Genomic DNA, 24,727 nt, shown 5'->3' with positions numbered 1-24,727 from the left:
CACACACACACACACACACACACACACACACACACACACACACACACACACACACCTCCAGGTGGTTGCCAGCTCTCTGGGACGCAGCCTGCAGGGAGAGAGGACCCAAGACCAGAGAGAGGGAGGGATAGATGAAGCAGAGAGAGGGGGAGAACATAAAGGAGGAGGAAGACAGAGGTGAAAGAGGGAATGAGGACTAAGGTTAGAGGGAAGGATTTAGGAAGGGAGAGAATGAGGACCATGGGTGGGAGAGAGAGACAAGTAGGCAGGGAAAGGAAGAAGGGAGAGAGCAGGGATGAGAGGGAGAGAGGCAGAGAACAGGGATGAGAGAGAGTGAAAAGGAGGGAGGGAGGGAAAGGGGTTACAGTAGGATTCAGTCTTACGGTCCAAGACCTTCTGTATAATGAGCCAGCAGAGACTGAGCCAAGCTCATGGAGTTAGACACACACACACACACACACACACACACACAAACACACACAAGGGAAGGAGGAGGCTTACACACATTCATTAATACAAACGGGGGGAAAGTTGTGAAGAAAGTCACACTCACAAGCACACACATACACAGAGCCTAAAATAGGCATACTCACATACTACACACACACATTCATTGACCCAAGCAGGAGAAAGGAAGGAAGAGGCACACACACTCGGAGAAAGTAAGAGCGAAAGAAACACACAGAAGGGAGCCCTGAAGAAGCGAAGTGGCCTGGACTGAACCCACAGGCTCCCCTCCTCATGGTCCTCTCAACAGCTAACAATTACACCCCTCTCCAATCCACCATTACTCTGGATACTCTTCTCCCCTCTCTCTTCATCTCTCCATTTCCCTCTCTCTGTTCCCCATCTTTCTCTCTTCCCTCCCTTTATTTCTCTCTCTACCTCCTTCTCTCCCTCTTCTTCCCCCCTCTCTTTCCCTTTCCCCTCCCTCTCCTACCCCCTCTCTTTCTCTCTTCCCTGCCTCTCCTACCCCTTCCCCTTCCCCTCACTCCCTTCTCTCACCCTCTCCCCTCTAGTCTATCCCATTACCCCAGAGCCCTGGAATCAACTAGGGCCCCTGGAGAGTCTTGAAGAGCCTTAAAATTCTCAGCACATCCATTCACCAGGCATAAGTGTTCCATTTCCATCCTGTCCACCCTAATTGTACCATCATTCAACTTTCTGCCTCCCCTTCTCTCTCTTTCCTCTCACTCGTCTTTCTTTGTCTGTCTCTTTTGTTCTCTCTCCTTTTCTCTTTCCCTTTTTCTTTAACCCTGTCTGTCTCTCTTGTTTTCTCTTTATCTCCTGCTCTCTCTACCTTTCTCTGACCTTACCTTTTATTCAAGCCGTTTCTCTCTCTCATGGAGAAAGTCTTTTGGAGACGAGGCATTACTGAAACTCACACAGAGAACAATGCGGTGGAAAATCCATCAATTCCTCTTTAAAGAAACTCTTTTTTTACATGTCTTCACTTTGTGAATTCTGTTTCCATGTGTTAAAACCATCTTTATTCTATAGTTTATATTTGTTTAGTTCACCTTACTTTAGTTCACCTTACTTTAGTTAAACTTTACTTTATTTAACCTTATTTAGTTCACCTTACTTTAGTTCACCTTACTTTAGTTAAACTTTACTTTATTTAACCTTATTTAGTTCACCTTACTTTAGTTCACCTTACTTTATTTAACCTTATTTAGTTCACCTTACTTTAGTTCACCTTACTTTAGTTAAACTTTACTTTATTTAACCTTATTTAGTTCACCTTACTTTAGTTCACCTTACTTTATTTAACCTTACTTTATTTAACCTTATTTAGTTAAAACTTCTGATATTGGCAGAAAGCTTAAATTCTTGTTAATCTAACTGCACTGTCCAATTTACTGTAGCTAGTACTAAACTGCACCTTGGCTGGAATAATACATTATGGCCTTTCTTTTGCATTTCAAAGATGGTACAAAAAAAATACAAAAGAACGGTTGTTTTTTTCTTTGTATTATCTTCTACCAGATCTATTGTGTTATATTCTCCTACATTCCTTTCACATTTCCACAAACTTCAAAGTGTTTCCTTTCAAACGCTACCAAGAATATGCATATCCTTGCTTCAGGGCCTGAGCTAATGGCAGTTAGATTTGGGTATGTCATTTTGGTTGAAAAATTGAAAAAAGGGGCGGATCCTTAACTTAGGTCAGAATTAGCCCCAAAGTGTCTCAAAGTAGGAGTGCTGATCTAGGATCAGGTCCTCCCAGTCTTATTCATTGTGATCTGAAAAGGCAAAACTGATCCGGAAGGAACAGAAAAAAACACTCAGAAACAGAGTGAAACGGAGGTATTACCTGAACTTGTCCAATAACAAACCCTCATTTTCATTTTCCCTTGCAATGCATTTAGAAACGTTTTGCTGTGCTCTTATGAACACGACCCATGTGTATTTAATTCAGAAGTAGAGCTGTTTGACTGACTGGAGATTAGATCAGTATAGGATTCTACACTGCCCTCTTCTGTCTGACTACCTGATAAACGGATTAATGTTGAAGGTTTCCCAACATTTCATGTAATTAGATGGTGCCAATCTTTCCCATTGAAACAGCTTGTGGCAGGGGTCTAACGTTATGCAGGCTAGGGGATTTCCACTTAGCCTGTTACATTTAACATTTACATTTAAGTCATTTAGCAGACGCTCTTATCCAGAGCGACTTACAAATTGGTGCATTCACCTTATAATATCCAGTGGAACAACCACTTTACAATAGTGCATCTAAATCTTTTAAGGGGGGGGGTTAGAAGGATTACTTTATCCTATCCCAGGTATTCCTTAAAGAGGTGGGGTTTCAGGTGTCTCCGGAAGGTGGTGATTGACTCCGCTGTCCTGGCGTCGTGAGGGAGCTTGTTCCACCATTGGGGTGCCAGAGCAGCGAACAGTTTTGACTGGGATGAGCGGGAACTGTGCTTCCTCAGAGGTAGGGAGGCGAGCAGGCCAGAGGTGGATGAACGCAGTGCCCCTGTTACTTCGGTTGTTGCTATCCTTAACATACAGTGCCTTGCAAAAGTATTCATCCCCCTTAGCGTTTTTCCTATTTTGTTGCATTACAACCTGTCATTTAAATTGATTTATATTTGGATTTCATATAATGGACATACACAAAATAGCTCAAATTGTGAAGTGAAATGAAAAAAATTACTTGTTTTGAAAAATTCAAAAAAATGAAAAACAGAAAAGTGGTGCGTGCATATGTATTCACCCCCTTTGCTATGAAGCCCCTAAATAAGATCTGGTGCAACCAATTACTTTCACACATTTCGTTAAATAAAGTCCACCTGTGTGCAATCTAAGTGTCACATGATCTCAGTATATATACACCTGTTCTGAAAGGCCCCAGAGTCTGCAACACCACCAAGCAAGGGACACCATGAAGACCAAGGAGCTCTCCAAACAGGTCAGGGACAAAGTTGTGGAGATGTACAGATCAGGGTTGGGCTATAAAAAAAATATCTGAAACTTTGAACATCCCACAGAGCACCATTAAATCCATTAAAAAAATTGAAAGAATATGGCACCACAACAAACCTGCCAAGAGAGGGATGCCCACCAAACCCCACGGACCAGGCAAGGAGGGCATTAATCAGAGGCAACAAAGAGACCAAAGATAACCCTGAAGGAGCTGCAAAGCTCCACAGCAGAGATTGGAGTATCTGTCCATAGGACCACTTTAAGCCGTACACTCCACAGAGCTGGGCTTTATGGAAGAGTAGCCAGAAAAAAAGCCATTGCTTAAAGAAAAAAAATAAGCAAACATGTTTGGTGTTTGCAAAAAGGCATGTGGGAGACTCCCCAAATATATGGAAGAAGGTCCTCTGATCAGATGAGACTAAAATGTAGCTTTTTGGCCATCAAGGAAAACGCTATGTCTGGAGCAAACACAACACCTCGCATCACCCCGAGAACACCATCCCCACATTGAAGCATAGTGGTGGCAACATCATGCTGTGGGGATATTTTTCATCGGCAGGGACTGGGAAACTGGTCAGAATTGATGGATGGCGCTAAATACAGGGATATTCTTAGGGAAACCTGTTTCAGTCTTCCAGAGATTTGAGACTGGGACGGAGGTTCACCTTCTAGCAGGATAATGACCCTAAGCATACTGCTATAGCAACACTCGAGTGGTTTAAAGGGAAACATTTAAATGTCTTGGAATGGCCTAGTCAAAGCCCAGACCTCAATCCAATTGAGAATCTGTGGTATGACTTAAAGATTGCTGTACACCAGCAGAACCCATCCAACTTGAAGGAGCTGGAGCAGTTTTGCCTTGAAGAATGGGCAAAAATCCCAGTGGCTAGATGTGCCAAGCTAATAGAGACAAACCCCAAGAGACTTGCAGCTGTAAGGTGGCTCTACAAAGTGTTGACTTGGGGGGGTGAATAGTTATGCACGCTCAAGTTCTGTTTTTTTAACTTATTTCTTGTTTGTTTCACAATAAACAAATATTTTTCATCTTCAAAGTGGTAGGCATGTTGTGTAAATGAAATGCAAACCCCCCAAAAAGCAATTTCAATTCCAGGTTGTAAGGCAACAAAAAAGGAAAAATGCCAAGGGGGGTGAATACTTTCGCAAGCCACTGTAAGCCCTTAACCCAGGTTAAAATACTAGCAATGTACTGTGTAAAAGGCTCTGTCGTGAAGTTTCCCCTAGGGACAGATCTAGGATCAGATTCCTCTCCCCCAGTCCTAACCTTAATCATTTAGTGGGGAAAATGCAAAACTGACCCAAGATCAGCATCTAGAGGGAACTTCACCCTATTCTGTGTAAAACTGTAGGCTACTAAAGATTGCACTTTATGAGTAACTGAGTCCAGGCCAAATCTAAAAGCAAAGCAAGCGATAAAGTGTGTTAGTAGAGGTAGGCTATTCGGTGCTTATGGGCTCATCTGTTAGGGGAAGAGGTGTGTTGGAGCAAACCATAAGTTACTGTTAAGCTCAGAGGCCCCATACACACCGAGGTTGCGTAACACATTTGACAATGGAAGGGATGCAATGGATATTTTAGTGATACAGCGCAGTTTGTCTGCAAAAAACCTTTTACACAATTGTGTATATCGCCACAGCGGTTGGAATTTTGTACAGAAAAACTCTAGGATGTATTATCGCCGCTACGTCAGATGTGTTATGGACCATGTGTATACAAGGCCCAGAGGTTGCGGGAGGACACCCCGACATTTGAGTGAAACCAATTCATATCAGGGCAACAGACTGCCAAGTGTTTTTAGATGACAAGAGCAACATTCATGGTTTTTCTCTGTGCCACCATGTTTTGGGCTAAGTAAGCCCTTGGCAGAGACGGTCATCTTGTTTACGAAATGGTGTTGCGAGCAAATTGAAGAAAAGCTCCATCAGTACTGTAGCTTCTGTTCAGGCCAGGGTCGCTCTGAAGTGAGAAAGACAGGTAGGTACTGCCTCTTGATGATCCGTGAAGCTTTATTCAGTACGTTAGAGATTTGATCTGGGTTAGATTCCTGATCTGATATGCTTCATTGGTTTTCAAACAATATTATGTTTTCTAGAAGGTTGTATTTACCATTCTATGCATACATGTTGTCCAGAGTTGCATACCGTGTGTGTGTGTGTGTGTGTGTAAAGGTTCAATGGTGTGTGCATGTGGTTCACTGGTGTGTGTTTGTGTAGGTTCAATATTTTGTGTGTATGTGTGTGTATGTAATACCTGGCAGCTTGTGCCATAATATGGTACAAGCACCCTGTATTCCTCCGTCCAGGTGGGGCCCCTGTCAGCACTCCCTTCATTAATCCATCATCCCTCCCTCCATCCTCTCATCCCTCATTCCACATCAGCGGTCAGGGTCAGGGGTCAGGTTACAGCAAGGCTGTGTTAGAACTTACCTGCCCCCTACTTCTCTCTCCCCATATTGAGAGGGGGGGAGAGGAGAGGGGGAGAAGGAGAGAGGGAGAGAGAGATTGGGAGAGAAGGAGAAGATACTCAAATGTATGAGATTGGGTGATGCAGGCAAGTCTCTTACAAGCAACATTTTGTTGAGAACATTTGATAGACACAGCAGGCAGGTTGGATACGAGGTCAATAAACTTCCATTCAACACAGACTTCTACTATTATAAGAAGTTTATTCATGGTCGTACAGTATATACACAATACAGTATATTTACACTGAAGAGGATTTGAACATATTACACCATAAATTAACACCATCTCACTGACACAGCAGTGAAGTTAGCAAACCCTCCCATGTTGGTATCAACACACTGGATGTCCCAAATGGAACCCTATTCAGTGCACTACTTTTGACCAGGGCCCATAGTGCACTATGAAGGGAATAGGGTGCCATTTGGGATGCTGCCTCAATACACAATAAAGTACTGGCAACTTCAAGCGCCAACACTTGAAGTAAAACTGATGGGCATCAAACCGAAGGGCAAAATCCTACACATAGGTAACCCTGACTTTTGTGTACATTTTTGTTACATGCACAAGTCAGAGTTTAGCCCAGTAGCAGAACATGTTTAAAATCTAATGAACATCTGAGCTAGTATGAGAGATTGGTATAGGAGAGAGTGTCATTGGTTTAGAGACAGTCCCAGTCTCTATAATGAGACCTTTCTGCTGTGTCCTTACGGTGTTGTTTACTCATATCACACACACACACACACACACACACACACACACACACACACACACACACACACACACGACCCAGTTGAGTGTTACGTTCCACTGTCCTGTGAAGTGAGTACTCTGTCAGTGTTCAGTAGATCTGGGACACGTGTCTTTATGGCCCGTTTTGTCCTACCATCCGTTTTAGGGTTGCAAAACTCCAGTAACCTTCCCAAAATCCCCAGGTTTTCCAGAAATCTTGGTTGGTAGATTCTGGATTTCCTGCTTAATCCCTCCCGATTTCGGGAGTCTTCCAACTAGATTTCTGGAAAACCTGGTAATTTTGGTAGTTACCGGAAAATTGCAACCCTAGTCCCTTCTATCTTCATCCTCAGGCTCAGGTTTAACTGGTAGTCAATCCATCTTAGTGATGCTCCAGAGGGGGAAGTGTGGGGTGTGTTGGGGGCACACAGGGGCTTTTGACCTGGTCTCTGGGGGTTTGGGCCCAAGATATGACAGGATGAGGCATCCTTCCCCCCCTTCCCTGAGTCTCCTCTCAACATATCCCAATCTCTCCTGTCCTGTCCTCTCTTTTGCTTCACCATCTTCCTCACCCCTCCTCTCCTCTCCACGTCACTCTGATGCCAGAGCTCCGCGGCCCCCTGCTCTGAACACTGGGGGCCTGTGAATGTGTACTCCCCCTGGCCGAGGTCTCTCGACACACTCTCTCTCCCTCTCTCTCTCCCTCTCCTCTCTCTCTCGCTCTCTCTCTCTCCCACTCTCACACAGAGAGCTATGATTCTGTGACTGCTAGCCCCTGCCTGGGACAGTGCGGCCGGTGCAGTACAACAGCTACCTTCTTTTCCTCATGCTAGTCTCCAGCCTCCCCAGCTCCTCGTAGGACTGGTAAAAGACATCTAGCTCACGGGGGCCCCAGCCCCGCCAGACACACAGGCACCAGGCCCTATTTTCGTTGCGAAAGCCACACACAACCGTGTCCTTTGCCACCAGTGCGGCCTCCTCCAGGGTCCTGAGAGAGAGAGAGAGAGGGGGGTAAAGAGCGAGAGAGGGGGAAGAGGGATAGAAAGAGAGAAGGGTGAGATAGGGAGGAGGGAAAGAGCGAGTTAAACATTGAAATGAGTATGTGTGGATTCTTCCTATAAGTAGCCCGGCTTTACTGAGAAGAGGTTCCCTGGAAGGTTACTGAGGAGTACACACAACACCCTGTTTACATAGGATTTATACCTCCAGGTAGGAGGTGCCCTTAGGCACACATCTAGGATGAACTTACCTTCCCTAAAACCTGACTTTAACTCTAAATCTTAGATCAGGGTTTAAAGTGCCATCGACAGGTTAATACATACTTTCCAGAAATGACACAAACAGGTAAATCATACCTCATCCCACTCCTGATTTATGTAGGACATGACAAACACTCTGGGAAGAGGCAATGCTTCCAAATAGCTTGTTGCCGTGTTGCGTGCTTAACCATGCATCATATACACACCCCCATATTATCTTCCTGCCACTGTTGTTTCATGTGTTGTAGCTCACCAAGACTACCATCATCCTCTCTGATATGCACTGCAATCTACAACACTGACGGTTCCATGCAATCTACAACACTGACGGTTCCATGCAATCTACAACACTGACGGTTCCATGCAATCTACAACACTGACGGTTCCATGTAATCTACAACACTGACGGTTCCATGTAATCTACAACACTGACGGTTAATCTACAACACTGACGGTTCCATGCAATCTACAACACTGACGGTTCCATGTAATCTACAACACTGACGGTTCCATGTAATCTACAACACTGACGGTTCCATGTAATCTACAACACTGACGGTTCCATGTAATCTACAACACTGACGGTTCCATGTAATCTACAACACTGACGGTTCCATGCAATCTACAACACTGACGGTTCCATGCAATCTACAACACTGACGGTTCCATGCAATCTACAACACTGACGGTTCCATGCAATCTACAACACTGACGGTTCCATGTAATCTACAACACTGATGGTTCCATGTAATCTACAACACTGATGGTTCCATGTAATCTACAACACTGACGGTTCCATGTAATCTACAACACTGACGGTTCCATGTAATCTACAACACTGACGGTTCCATGCAATCTACAACACTGACGGTTCCATGCAATCTACAACACTGATGGTTCCATGTAATCTACAACACTGATGGTTCCATGTAATCTACAACACTGATGGTTACATGTAATCTACAATACTGATGGTTACATGTAATCTACAACACTGATGGTTACATGTAATCTACAACACTGATGGTTACAAACATAGGTGAGCATAAAACCACTATGGGGTAAAGGTATTTTGTATTGAAATATATTTTCCCCCCTGTCACACACACACAAACACACACAACGGCACGCAAGCACACAAGCACACACACACCCAGAAAAGTCTCACTTAGACAGAACAGTCATTTGTTAGCGGTGTCGCCATAGAAAATGAAGACTTTCCTGCCCTATAAAGCCTTTATAAGTTGTAGTTTGTTTCAAATGGGATGAAATTGATAAACAGAGACCGTGTTTGATAGCATTACATATGTGGTGCATTGTGGGTAATTGTGACTGATTGATCTACAAATCATAATGACTAGTTATTTAGGATGCAAGGTGATTTGTAGATTTGACTGACTGATCTACAAATCACCTTGTATCCTAAATAACTAGTCATTATGATTTGTAGATCAGTCAGTCAGTCTACATTCGATGTGAAACAAGCCCAGAATCTCCAGCGTGTTTCTCACAGCCTTTCCTGTCTTCCTGCGACCCTATGGCCTGACCTCAACCTGTCCCTGGTGCTACTAGACTAAACGGGATCTGACGTCACCCTATTGATGTTGAAATTTAAATGGTTAACGTAAGGGTTAATGTTATTGTTAAAGTTAGGGATTGGGTAGGGGTTAAGGATGTCCAAAGGATCCCAGATAGCACTAACCCCCTGACAACCACTGCTTATTAAGGACCTCGGCTTTGGGTGGCCCTTTCATTGCCTGCTGCTAAAACCTCACGCACGCACACTGACACACGTACACGCATGCACTTTAGACAGAAGTCCTCTTCTGCTGTAGCTAAAACAGCTGCTGGGACGTTTATAGGAATAATTACAGAGTGGGGAAAAACCCCGTTAAGCACATGATGAGGGATCTCTGCTGGGTCTTTATTGAAGCTGAATCAGCAAATTAATCTCCAGCTCCTTTTCTTGCTGTGCCAGAAAGTGTGTACATTCCAAATTGCACCTTATTCCCTATGTAGTGCAATACTTTTGACCAGGGCACTACATAGGGAACAGGGTGCTACTACATATGGACTAGGGTTCCATTTGGGATGTAGCCAGACAGTTCTGCTGGCCTACTTTGCTACAGCAGATAAAGAGGTCCCACACTCCACAGGTCTGGAATGAGGCCTGTTTTTCACTGTTAACACCATGGCTGAATCCCAAATGGAACCCCATGCCCTACATAGGGCCCATAGGTGTTCTGGTCAAAAGTAGTGCACTCTATAGAGCAAAGGGTGCCATTTGGGATGCATCCCATGGCTTGGACGGGGCAATGCGCCGGTGTTACGGTAGAAAGACATTGCCCTGTATTAAAATTCTAAATCAAATAGCTAAATGATCCTTGGTATGCCCTTCTTAAAACAATTCCATATAGCTTAGTAGAACCCCCACCCCCTCTTCCCCCGGCTTAGACAGGGCTTAGACTGTAATGGGTTAATCAACGGAGCACTTTCCCACACTGTTTTGTTGGATGTTATAATTGCATTGGGGATACTTTGGGTGGTGCAATCTATTTGAAAGTGACTATAGTTTACAGCAGGTGTCTTCAACTGCACTCCTGGAGCATGGAGGGTTGCTGTTCTGCTTCCCGGACAATGGCGAAGGTGCAAAAAATATTGAAGAATTCCGATATGACATCATCGTTTGAGCACTATCCAGGCTTTAAACTACGGCGCGCGACATGGTTCAATATAAATCAGCACAATCTACTTTTTCATTTTTTTCAAATTGACGCTGTCTTTGGAGCTAGAATTGGGATCATGTATATTGTGCTAATGACGACACAAAAAAAAGAGCAACGGAAAGCATTGTACAATACCGCAAAATCAAATGAGGCATTTATGGTAAGTACATGGGGGTAATTATACACCTTTGTCATTAAGGCCATGGACCGGCCAGACAGGACACACAGCCACACAACTGGCTTCCCAGCTCTAGATCAGTTCTATATCTCACACTATCGTGCCGAGCCCAACGGAAGTGTGCTGGCTCAGACAGTCTTTTCCAGCACGGTTACAGCTACTATGGTGGATACGTAACCAGGCCAGCCCAGTACGGCTCTGCTCGGCAGGGTGTAAAGACTATTACTGAAGGAGAAGCTGTAGACAACAGACACTGTGGCCCTCGAAGGCTAGGAATGGGATACCTGCTTTTTTTTGGGGTACTTCCTATGGATCCCAAAGGAAATACCATTTAGGCCATTATGCTCAACCCTATTCCTGGAGATCTACCGTCCTGTAGGTTTTCAGTCCAGCCCTAACCTGACATACCTGATTCAGCTAGTTAAGGTCTTGGTGTGCTAAATAATGGTTGGACTGAAACCCTGCAGGACGGTAGAGCTCCAAGAAGGCAGCCCTGACCTAGCCTATCAGAGGGCAAGGGAGGGTTATTACCATATTCACAAAACCTATCTACACTTCTCAGATTTAAAAGCATTGTCTAGGGGGTGGGGCTAGGAGTGGATTTGTAACTGGCTGATCCATCAGCATGGTGGAAGATGATTGGACAGAGTCTACACACCTCACTGGCTATCAAAAATAATGGATGCATCTCAACTGTCCCTTTAGACTATTGAGAAACAGCCTTCCTGACAGGATATGACCTCACCCGTAAGAGGAAGTTCCAGGGGGGCAGAGCACAGCGATGACACGCCCCCTGAGCTGTCCTGTCTGCCGCTGGACCTCGATCACCATCACGTCACCACCGCTCCTGGAACACAACACAGTAGTGACTAAAGATCTGTTGTTGGCAGAGTCTAATAGGTCGTGTTTCAGTGGGGCTGACCACATAGATTATACTCATAGATTCTAATTATACTCTGATTCAAATCACTTCTTACTGATTCGAGTATTGGCTCAATAATGACAAAGAAGCCCACAACGTGTCTGCTGCAGAGGGACAAGACAAAGCCCTGATAAAATATATTGGCTCACCATTTACTAGAAAGTTAGAGAACAAGCTATAGCTGACTAGCACTACAACTAACGTTAGCAATCATGGTTACTTTGCACATTTTTTTTTTTAATGTTTGACATACTGGTTTAGTTGAATACTATTTTGTAAATGACAAACCTTATTCAAAACTCTAAATTGTGATTTGAGGACAGACCTAAGTTCCATCTGTTGGCATATTTCCACCATTAGACTTTACCCATGTTTGGCCTAAAGACATAGACCTTAGTGTTTCACCCTCTGAAGCCTGGCCCAAAACAAGTCTACTCTGGGCCAGAAAAAGACCCTGACCTGGCACCAGACTGGGCCATTTGGGCCTTTTCTAAAAAACATTTTCCTTCACAAAAGGAACCGTTCAGATATTTCAGTGGGTGTTGATACTGCTCTTCACAAGTGTTCAGTGTCAGCCCGAGCTATGGAAACACAACTTCCCCTAAATAACAACTAGTGCTTACATCCAAAACAGATTGGAGTAGGACCAGACAGACCAGATGGAAATGTGTTGCAGTATCAGATCTCACAACGCCTGGAGGAGTGTTAACGTCTCAGGAACCACCTAAATATGGTATAGCAATCTTTTCTTGACTGCAAAAAAATAGGACTTGGAACCCGACCCCTAAGTCTGTTGTATGACAGTGTGACATGCTGGGTTTGTGTGTGTAGCATTGTGGGTACCTGGGGATCCAAAGGGTTCCATTGACAGCCAGCACAGTGAGGGCCTGCAGGTGGGGGGGAGTGGTGGTAAAGGTTGTGGTGGGGTCAGAGTTCACTACAGGGTCAGGGTCGTCTGGGTGGTCCTGAGGCCTCTCTTCCTCCTCATTGGAAAAAGGCAAACTGCTGGAACTAGCCAATGAGCTGAGCGCGCAGGAACTGGATCTGTCCAATCCCAGCGGCTCTGACAAGGGGCCGGATCGGTCAAATCCCACCGAAGGGGTGGAGTCAGAGGACATGGAGCAGTAGTCCGTCAACGAATCCTGGTGCTGGATGATCTGAGTCCCCGCTTCCTCGCTGTAGATCAGCGTCACTTTGCCGTTAGGACACTCCTCCTCCTCCTCCTCATCTAGACTCTTCCTCTTTGAGTCAAGGTCAGGACTAGTAGCCATGGTAACCCCTGCAGGTCGCTGTACAATGAACACGTCCCGGAGAGGGTTGGCGTCTCCACAGCTGGAATGACGAAATGACATTTGTATTATGTGTATGTATTGGTCACATGGTCTGTTGCATAGTGAAATTGTGTCTTGGCTGTGTATTTGTATTTATTATGGATCCCCATTAGCTGCTGACTCTTCCTGGGGTCCAAAAAATGAAGGCAGTTTATACAATTTTAAAAACACGACAATACATTTCACAGATTTCACAGCACACTGTGTGCCCTCAGCCCCCTACTCCACCACTAGCACATATCTACAGTTCTAAATCCATGTGTCTATAGTGCATATTTTATTGTGTGTGTATGCATGTGTCTGTGGCTATGTTTATGTTGCTTCACAGTCCCCGCTGTTCCATAAGGTATATTTTTATCAGTTTTTTTAATCAAGTTACTTGATGTGGAATAGAGTTCCATGTAGTCATGGCACTATGTAGTACTGTGCGCCTCCCATAGTCTGTTCTGGACTTGGGGACTGTGAAGAAACCTCTTGTGGCATGTCCTGTGGGGTATGCATGGGTGTCCTAGCTGTGTGCCAGTAGTTTAGACAGACAGCTCGGTGCATTCAACATGTCCATACCTCTCATAAATACAAGTAATGATGAAGTCAATCTCTCCTCCACTTTGAGCCAGGAGAGATTGACATGCATATTATTAATATTAGCTCTCTGTGTACATCCAAGAGCTAGCCGTGCTGCCCTGTTCTGAGCCAATTGCAATTTTCCTAAGTCCCTCTTTGTGACACCTAACCACATGACTGAACAGTAGTCCAGGTGCAACAACACTAGGGCCTCTAGGACCTACCTTGTTGATAGTGCTGTTAAGGTCTCCATCTTAGCTACTGTTGTATCAATATGTTTTGACCATGACAATGACAATCCAGTAATAGTATTAGTTTAGTCCCCCCAACTTGCTCAATTTCCACATTATTTATTACAAGGTTTAATTGAGGTTTAGTGAATGATTTGTCCCAAATACAATGCCTTTAATTTTAGAAATATTTACGACTAACTTATTCCTTGCCAACCACTCTGAAACTAATAGCTGACATGTATAGTGTTGATTCATCCACATACATAGACACACTGGCTTTACTCATGTCATTAGTAAAGATTGAAAAAAGTTAGGGCCCTAGACAGCTGCCCTGGGGAATTCCTGATTCTACCTAGGTTATGTTGGAGAGGCTTCCATTAAAGAACACCCTCTGTGTTCTGTTAGACAGGTAACTCTTTATCCACAATATAGCAGGGGGTGTAAAGCCATAACACATACAATTTTCCAGCAGCAGACTATGATCGATAATGCACTGAAGTCTAACAAAACAGCCCCCACAATATTTTTATCATCAATTTCTCTCAGCCAATCATCAGTCATTTGTGTAAGTGCTGTGCTTGTTGAATGTCCTTCCTTATAAGCATACTGAAAGTGTGTTGTCAATTAGTTTACTGTAAAATAGCATTATATCTGGTCAAACACAATTTTTTCCAAAAGTTTACTAAGGGTTGGTAACGGGCTGTTTGGTCGGCTTTTTGAGCAAGTAAAGAGGGCTTCACTATTCTATACATGACTTTTGCTTCCCTCCAAGCCTGGGGGCACACAGTTTCTAGTAGGGATAAATTGAAAATATAGCAAATAGGAGGGGCAATATCGTCTGCTATTATCCTCAGTACTTTTCCATCCAAGTTATCAGACCCTGGTGGGTTATCATTGTTGATAGACAATAATCATTATTTCACCTCTTCCACACTCACTTTATGGAATTCAAAATAACAATGCTTGTCTTTTTCATAATTTGGTTAGATATACTTGGATGTGAAGTGTCAGCGTTTGTTGCTGGAATGTCATGCCTAAATTTGCTAATCTTGCCAATGAAAAAATTATTAAAGTAGTTGGCAATATCAGTTGGTTATGTGATAAATGAGCCATCTGATTGAATGAATGATGGAGCTGAGTTTGCCTTTTTTCCCAAAATATAATTTAAGGTGATCAAAAGCTTTTTACTATCATTCTTTGTCATTTATCTTTGTTTCATAGTGTAGTTTCTCCTTCTTTTTATTTCCTAAGTCCCTTTTTAGTTAGTATAGTATACTATATAATGTTAGTTTAGTTGGTTAACTACACAAGACATTAGGTTTTATGGGCCATGGTGTTCTAAAGTCAAGTTTGAATATCTTTCCTATCAGTCAAAGCCCTCTCCAGTCACCATCACCACTCACTCACCCAATCTACCACCAGCGTATCCTATAGCTGTGTCCTACATACCACCAGCGTATCTTATAGCTGTGTCCTACCTACCACCAGCGTATCTTATAGCTGTGTCCTACCTACCACCAGCGTATCCTATAGCTGTGTCCTACCTACCACCAGCGTATCTTATAGCTGTGTCCTACCTACCACCAGCGTATCTTATAGCTGTGTCCTACCTACCACCAGCGTATCTTATAGCTGTGTCCTACCTACCACCAACGTATCCTATAGCTGTGTCCTACCTACCACCAGCGTATCTTATAGCTGTGTCCTACCTACCACCAGCGTATCCTATAGCTGTGTTCTACCTACCACCAACGTAGCCTATAGCTGTGTCCTACATACCACCAGCGTATCTTATAGCTGTGTCCTACCTACCACTAGCGTATCCTATAGTTGTGTCCTACCTACCACCAGCGTATCCTATAGCTGTGTCCTACCTACCACCAGCGTATCCTATAGCTGTGTCCTACCTACCACCAGCGTATCCTATAGCTGTGTCCTACCTACCACCAGCGTATCTTATAGCTGTGTCCTACCTACCACCAGCGTATCCTATAGCTGTGTTCTACCTACCACCAGCGTATCCTATAGCTGTGTCCTACCTACCACCAGCGTATCCTATAGCTGTGTCCTACCTACCACCAGCGTATCCTATAGCTGTGTTCTACCTACCACCAGCGTATCCTATAGCTGTGTCCCTACCTACCACCAGCGTATCCTATAGCTGTGTTCTACCTACCACCAGCGTATCCTATAGCTGTGTCCTACCTACCACCAGCGTATCCTATAGCTGTGTCCTACCTACCACCAGCGTATCCTATAGCTGTGTACTACCTACCACCAGCGTATCCTATAGCTGTGTCCTACCTACCACCAGCGTATCCTATAGCTGTGTACTACCTACCACCAGCGTATCCTATAGCTGTGTCCTACCTACCACCAGCGTATCCTATAGCTGTGTCCTACCTACCACCAGCGTATCCTATAGCTGTGTCCTACCTACCACCAGCGTATCCTATAGCTGTGTTCTACCTACCACCAGCGTATCCTATAGCTGTGTCCTACCTACCACCAGCGTATCTTATAGCTGTGTCCTACCTACCACCAGCGTATCCTATAGCTGTGTCCTACCTACCACCAGCGTATCTTATAGCTGTGTTCTACCTACCACCAGCGTATCCTATAGCTGTGTCCTACCTACCACCAGCGTATCCTATAGCTGTGTTCTACCTACCACCAGCGTATCCTATAGCTGTGTCCTACCTACCACCAGCGTATCTTATAGCTGTGTCCTACCTACCACCAGCGTATCCTATAGCTGTGTCCTACCTACCACCAGCGTATCTTATAGCTGTGTCCTACCTACCACCAGCGTATCCTATAGCTGTGTCCTACCTACCACCAGCGTATCCTATAGCTGTGTCCTACCTACCACCAGCGTATCCTATAGCTGTGTTCTACCTACCACCAGCGTATCCTATAGCTGTGTCCTACCTACCACCAGCGTATCTTATAGCTGTGTCCTACCTACCACCAGCGTATCCTATAGCTGTGTTCTACCTACCACCAGCGTATCCTATAGCTGTGTTCTACCTACCACCAGCGTATCCTATAGCTGTGTTCTACCTACCACCAGCGTATCCTATAGCTGTGTCCTACCTACCACCAGCGTATCCTATAGCTGTGTCCTACCTACCACCAGCGTATCCTATAGCTGTGTCCTACCTACCACCAGCGTATCCTATAGCTGTGTTCTACCTACCACCAGCGTATCCTATAGCTGTGTCCTACCTACCACCAGCGTATCCTATAGCTGTGTCCTACCTACCACCAGCGTATCCTATAGCTGTGTTCTACCTACCACCAGCGTATCTTATAGCTGTGTTCTACCTACCACCAGCGTATCCTATAGCTGTGTTCTACCTACCACCAGCGTATCCTATAGCTGTGTCCTACCTACCACCAGCGTATCCTATAGCTGTGTCCTACCTACCACCAGCGTATTCTATAGCTGTGTTCTACCTACCACCAGCGTATCCTATAGCTGTGTCCTACCTACCACCAGCGTATCCTATAGCTGTGTCCTACCTACCACCAGCGTATCCTATAGCTGTGTTCTACCTACCACCAGCGTATCCTATAGCTGTGTTCTACCTACCACCAGCGTATCCTATAGCTGTGTCCTACCTACCACTAGCGTATCCTATAGCTGTGTTCTACCTACCACCAGCGTATCTTATAGCTGTGTCCTACCTACCACCAGCGTATCCTATAGCTGTGTTCTACCTACCACCAGCGTATCCTATAGCTGTGTCCTACCTACCACCAGCGTATCCTATAGCTGTGTCCTACCTACCACCAGCGTATCCTATAGCTGTGTCCTACCTACCACCAGCGTATCCTATAGCTGTGTCCTACCTACCACCAGCGTATCCTATAGCTGTGTTCTACCTACCACCAGCGTATCCTATAGCTGTGTCCTACCTACCACCAGCGTATCCTATAGCTGTGTTCTACCCATTAGTGTAACACTACCTCACCCCACCCACTCACGTCTCACACACCTGTACGTGGCACAGAGCTGGTAGGTGGCAGCGTGGTACATCTGCAGGGTGTTGGTGTGGTCGTCCAGGGTCCACACCGCCTCATCCCCCCACAGACAGGGGCTGGAGGCCAGGGCCTGTATGGAGGATGGTGGGTCGTAGGGGTCCAGACGACGCACCGCCTGGAGGGTCCGGCAGTCAATCACCAGCAGGCCTGGACCATGGGAGTACCACAGCTGGGAGGAAGAGCAAGGTGGAGATAAGATTTACACTTTATGATAACCATTTATATTACCAGAGTTTAACACAGTAATATTGTAATGAGGTTACCGGTATTTCACTACTGTATACAATTATTTACTATTTCATCATTTGACCTTGTGGTATACAGGTATATTGAAATATATCAGAATATCTAGATAGATATATCAAAATGTATCTATCGGCATATCGTGGTATATTGATATATCTATTCCAACCTGGGATCCACTGTGGACCAGGACCATGCTCCTGACTGGGTAGGGTCTCTGTCTGGGGTCAGAGTCCTCCATCCCAAACATGGTCGTATTGAGGGTGTGAGAACACAGGTAGGTCTCTCCTTCTACAGGCATGTCATCCATTAGGGAGTACACTGCCACCAGACCGTCTGACATCCCCATGAAGACACACGCCTGGGTCTGCATGGGTGGGAGGAGACCAGAATGTTAGGTTGGGGGGGGGTGTATACGGAGTGGAGAGTGGTTGAAGGGACATGGAGAGGGAGCGAGAGAGACAGAGATAGTAAAGATATCAACAACACATCCAAACCTTGATAAAGACTGAAGACTAGATGAAAAGCATGAATGGTGGTGAAAACATTCTTGTTGCCAAGTTAAAATAGAGAGCGGGGCAGTAAAAAGACTCTCGCATGCACTGCTACAGTAAATAATACAACCAGTAAATCAATCTACTGTACGGTCTTCTAATTTAAGTGTAAATATGCGTTTGATAGCGTTCGTCATTCCCGACACATATTTACATGTCATACAACCAGGTCAGCGGCTCAGTGTCACTGTAGAATGTTTTCCCCAGAGTTGTTCCTCCCACGACCTCGCAGTCCCCCTAGCAACTACCAGCTGTTGTTCTACTGTTGTCCTACAGCGGGGCCTGACTGTTCTACCTGTACAGCTGACTTCAGTGGAGGATGGGTTTCTGGGAAGGAGGGAAAGATCAGAGGGCTCCACGTCTGCAGTGTAACACCCTGAACAGCCGACGTGTCAGAAATATGTTAAAGAGCTATGGTACTTTGGGGGTGTTGCCTCTGTCAAAGTTCAAACAAATCGAACTATCCAACACTTCTTCGCCCCTTCTTCGTGGCAAGCAAATCAAAGTGCCTTGCAGGTATAATGTGAGAGAGCCTTTTGCTCCTTATCCCCAGACAGACAGCAGGCTCCGCTAGGTCAGCCTCAACACCTGGACTACCCCAGGCACAGGACACTTCAAAGGGCTGAGGGTCTAGGGAGAGGGGTGGTGAAGGGGGACGGAGAAGGGGAGGTGAGGGGGCAAACAGGCAGTGCTCCTGTTTATCACTAGAGGCACCGAAAGCGTCATGTTGACACAAAACTAATTTACATTTTTAAATGACTTGGCCATTGACTTTTCCTAAATAAGTATATTTAACACAGCACAGCTGATGGCCCATCTAAACTACACCTAAACTATATTGAAATACATTTTACACATAATAATAGAGTTAGCCTAAACACAAGATTAAATTGACAATAGTCTGATGGGTGACAATATTAACAATGGTCAAATTGTATTTGAAGAGATGGGCTAGCGCAGCTTGGAATTGATACAGAGGCAGGGAAACGCAGCAACAGAAAGTGACTTTTAAAATCCTCCTACAGTCGGGGTAGGCAACTAGATTTTTGTCAGAGCGGATCGTCGGGGAGGCAGAACATTATTACAATCATTTGTGCACCGCAAATGACCACAACTAAGCCCAAAAAGAGATTGTATTTGAAAATAATCATTCCATACCTTGATTACACTGAGACACCATCACGTCTCTTTTATTCCTGGAAATACTTGGGAATAGATTTCCTAAATTAAACTCAATTTTAGCTGAATTCCTGGTGATTTTACTGTCTCGTTGCCGACCCGTGCTACAGAGTCATATGCAGGTAAGACATTTTGATTTCTGTATAATATCTGAAAGAGACGATTCTGAGGTTTCCAAAACACAAATTTTTGCCAAATAGCTCAAAATGAAAGAGATGAGCTCTATTTCAAAATATCACCTTTACCAAGAATAACCACTTCCATGCACTCCACACATGAACACGTGGCAGCATACAGCCCAGGCTACTAAGAAAAGACTAGTAACATAATAAAACAGATAATAATGCTATTCTGTTCTTTTGAAATACATTTTCTTATTTCAATGTTTCTTAAGACCTGCAAAATGACATCATAATAGAAATTATAATGGGTGTGGTTAGTGGTTTTTCGTTTTCTTTACAAATAGGCTACAGTAACATATACTAATGAACATGCTCTTATGTTCTTTATAAAATATACACATTTGTATTCTAATGCTACCTTCATAAACACAACCAAAGGAAAAATTTTCAGGATGCATATATTAAATGGATTTAGACTGTTTGAATGTTGACATGAAAAAGACGCGCCATTGGCTCAGAGCGGGACCGCTCGAGGACTAGCATTTCTACTGTTAAGAGGACCGTAAAACCTCTTTTACCACAGTAGCTGAGTTAGTTAATGATGGTCAGAACGCAAACAAATCCCTACAAACGGTGAAAACAGTCATAGGCTGGTTTCGGAGGCAGTTAGATGGTACCGTATTATTATCAACTGCTGTATTGTTACTGTATAAACACTTTACAGTACAGAGATTAGAGAACACAGATTATCCAGTGTATCAGGGTTACATTGGGGTTTAGTAGATGACGGACCAACAATGGGTTTGGTTCCCATAATTCTTTCTCACAGAGATCCATGCAATCATGTATTGTTGTCCGGGGCTACAACAACAATGTGTATTGTTGGGGTTACCGGTGGACCGGTTAGGGAACTACTGGTCTAGGAGATGGTTTGAGATAGGGTTGTCATGGTAGCAGTATCGCGATAAGTCTCGTGGCAAGGAAACAAAACATGAAGCAGATTTCATTTCTAAAGGAAAACAATCCTAATCTTGGAAACAAAGAGCATTATGTTATCACCCAGAGTCAAATGTGTTTATTTTCCAAGCTATACACAATATTGTAAGAAAGGTTCCTAAAGGACCAAATAGTAGTCTGCTTCAACTTTTCGCAATGGAAAATAGAGAATGGTATTATTGTGATACTGGTATCATGACAACCATACAGGGCAGTAGTGTACAGTATGTTACATGGTCTCTGGCGGGCACGGGGAACAGACAGGTGACAACAGGAGAGTTACCTGGTCTCTGGCGGGCAAGGGGAACAGACAGGTGACAACAGGAGAGTTACCTGGTCTCTGGCGGGCACGGGGAACAGACAGGTGATAACAGGAGAGTTACCTGGTCTCTGGCGGGCACGGGGAACAGACAGGTGACAACAGGAGAGTTACCTGGTCACTGGCGGGCACGGGGAACAGACAGGTGACAACAGGAGAGTTACCTGGTCTCTGGCGGGCACGGGGAACAGACAGGTGACAACAGGAGAGTTACCTGGTCTCTGGCGGGCAAGGGGAACAGACAGGTGACAACAGGAGAGTTACCTGGTCACTGGCGGGCACGGGGAACAGACAGGTGACAACAGGAGAGTTACCTGGTCTCTGGCGGGCACGGGGAACAGACAGGTGACTATAGCAGGACAGGAGATCTGTTTCTGGGGCTGGCTCAGTGGACACATCTCCTTTAGACTGTAGATGAACACTTCCTGCTCCTAGAACACACACACACACACACACACACACACACACACACACACACACACACACACACACACACACAAGTAAATACACACACGTGCATGTACAGTTGAAGTCAGAACTTTACATACACTTAACGTTGGTGTCATTAAAACTCGTTTTTCAACCACTCTACACATTTCTTGTTAACAAACTATAGTTTTGGCAAGTCGGTTAGGACATCTACTTTGTGCATGACACAAGTAATTTTTCCAACAATTGTTTACAGACAGATTATTTCACTTATAATTCATTGTATCACAAATCCAGTGGGTCAGAAGTTTACATACACTAAGTTGAGGGTGCCTTTAAACAGCGTGAAAAATTCCAGAAAATGGCTTTAGAAGCTTCTGATAGACTAATTGACATCATTTGAGTCAATTGCAGGTGTACCTGTGGATGTATTTCAAGGCCTACCTTCAAACTCAGTGCCTCTTTGCTTGACATCATGGGAAAATCTAAAGATATCAGCCAAGACCTCAGAAAACAAATTGTGGACCTCCACAAGTCTGGTTCATCCTTGGGAGCAATTTTCAAATGCCTGAAGGTACCACGTTCATCTGTACAAACAATAGTACGCAAGTATAAACACCATGGGACCACGCAGCCATCATACTACTCAGGAAGGAGACGCGTTGTCTCCTAGAGATGAACGTACTCTGGAGCTAAAAGTGCAAATCAATCCCAGAACAACAGCAAAGGACCTTGTGAAGATGCTGGAGGAAACGGGTACAAAAGTATCTATATCCATAGTAAAACGAGTCCTATATCGACATAACCTGAAAGGCCGCTGAACAAGAAAGAAGCCACTGCTCCAAAACCGCTATAAAAAAGCCAGACTACGTTTGCAACTGCACATGGGGACAAATATTGTACTTTTTGGAGAAATGTCCTCTGGTCTGATGAAACAAAAATAGAACTGTTTGGCCATAATGACCATCGTTATGTTTGGAGGAAAAAGGGGGAGGCTTGCAAGCCGAAGAACACCATCCCAACCGTGAAGCACAGGGGTGGCAGTATCATGTTGTGAGGGTGCTTTGCTGCAGGAGGGACTGGTGCACTTCACAAAATAGATGGCATCATGAGGGAAAATTATATGGATATATTGAAGCAACATCTCAAGACATCAGTCAGGAAGTTAAAGCTTGGTCACAAATGGGTCTTCCAAATGGACAATGACCCAAAGCATACTTCCAAAGTTGTGGTAAAATGGCTTAAGGACAACAAAGTCAAGGTATTGGAGTGGCCATCACAAAGCCCTGACCTCAATTCTATAGAAAATGTGTGGGCAGAACTGAAAAAGTGTGTGTGAGCAAGGAGGCATGCAAACCTGACTCAGTTACACCAGCTCTGTCAGGAGGAATGGGCCAAAATTCATCCAACTTATTGTGGGAAGCTTGTGGAAGGCTACCCAAAACGTTTTACCCAAGTTAAACAATTTAAAGGCAATGCTACCAAATACTAATTGAGTGTATGTAAATGTCTGACCCACTGGGAATGTGATGAAAAAAATAAAAGATGAATAAATCATTCTCTCTACTATTATTCTGACATTTCACATTCTGAAAATAAAGTGGTGATCCTAACTGACCTAAGACAGGGAATTTTTACTAGGATTAAATGTCAGGAATTATGAAAAACTGAGTTTAAATGTATTTGGCTGGTGTATGTAAACTTCTAACATACTGTACATACAGTACCAGTCAAAAGTTTGGACACCTAATCATTCCATAGTTTTTTTTATTTTTGACTATTTTCTACTTTGTAGAATAATAGTGATGACATCAAAAAAATGTTAAACAAATCAAAATATATTTTATATTTGAGATTCTTCAAATATATATTCTTCCTTTGCCTTGATGACAGCTTTGCACACTCTTGGCATTCTCTCAACCAGCTTCATGAGGTAGTCACCTGGAATGCTTTTCAAATAACAGGTGTGCCTTGTTAAAAGTTAATTTGTTGAATGTCTTTCCTTCTTAATGCATTTGAGACAAATCAGTTGTGCTGTGACAAGGTAGGGTGGTATACAGATGATAGCCCTATTTGGTAAAAGACCAAGTCCATATTATTGCAAGAACAGCTCAAATAATCAAAGAGAAATTACAGTCTATCATTACTTTAAGACATGAAGGTCAGTCAATCCGGAAAATATAAAGTGCAGTCGCAAAAACCATCAAGCGCTATGATGAAACTGGCTCTCATGAGGGCTGCCACAGGAAAGGAAGACACAGAGTTACCTCTGCTGCAAAGGATAAGGTCAGAGTTACCAGCCTCAGAAATCAACAATTAACTGCACCTCAGATTGCACCTCAGAGTTCAAGTAACAGACACATCTCAACATCAACTGTTCAGAGGAGACTGCGTGAATCAGGCCTTCATGATGGAATTGCTGCAAAGAATAAAGGACACCAATAGGAAGATCTGGTTTGCGCTTAGTGGGACTATCATTTGTTTTTCAACAAGATAATGACCCAAAACACACCTCCAGGCTGTGTAAGGGCTATTTGACCAAGAAGGAAAGTGGTGGAGTGCTGCATCAGATGACCTGGCCTCCACAATAACCAGACTTCAACCCAATTGAGATGGTTTGGGATGAGTTGGACCGCAGAGTGAAGGAAAAGCAGCCAACAAGTGCTCAGCATGTGGGAACTCCTTCAAGACTGTTGGAAAAACATTACAGGTGAAGCTGGTTGAGAGAATGCCAAGAGTGTGCAAAGCTGTCATCAAGGCAAAGGGTGGCTACTTTGAAGATTCTAAAATCTAAAACATATTTTGATTTGTTTAACACTTTTTTGGTTACTACATGATTTCATGTGTTATTTCATAGTTTTGACATCTTCACTATTATTCTACAATGTAGAAAATAGTAAGAATAAAGAAAAACCCTTGAATGAGTAGGTGTGTCCAAACTTTTGATTGGTACAGTACACGCACGATCACACACTTACAGA

The 24,727-nt window shown here is 44.1% G+C and overlaps 1 protein-coding gene across 3 annotated transcripts in view; it reads right to left on the bottom strand.

Annotated features, from left to right (window-relative positions):
• Window positions 1-24,727, bottom strand: part of LOC106593346 (leucine-rich repeat serine/threonine-protein kinase 1) — a 116,109-nt gene continuing 91,382 nt past the window's right edge. For 2 of the 3 annotated variants that reach the window (XM_045689475.1, XM_045689476.1), the window contains 6 exons: window positions 21,632-21,748; window positions 18,317-18,514; window positions 17,859-18,073; window positions 12,573-13,061; window positions 11,553-11,654; window positions 6,096-7,632 (listed from right to left, as the gene is read on the bottom strand). In XM_045689475.1, the coding sequence (XP_045545431.1) occupies window positions 7,455-7,632; window positions 11,553-11,654; window positions 12,573-13,061; window positions 17,859-18,073; window positions 18,317-18,514; window positions 21,632-21,748 (1,299 nt within the window). In that variant the 3' untranslated portion in view covers window positions 6,096-7,454. Of the gene's footprint in view, window positions 56-6,095; window positions 7,633-11,552; window positions 11,655-12,572; window positions 13,062-17,858; window positions 18,074-18,316; window positions 18,515-21,631; window positions 21,749-24,727 lie in introns of those variants that run through there. The other variant, XR_006757571.1, reaches the window with a different exon arrangement.

This window comes from Salmo salar, chromosome ssa11, assembly GCF_905237065.1.
Source record: "Salmo salar chromosome ssa11, Ssal_v3.1, whole genome shotgun sequence".
Classification (NCBI taxonomy): Eukaryota; Metazoa; Chordata; class Actinopteri; order Salmoniformes; family Salmonidae; genus Salmo; species Salmo salar.
The sequence above is the reverse complement of the archived record's forward strand: the minus strand, read 5'-3'. Positions and strand labels throughout refer to the sequence as shown.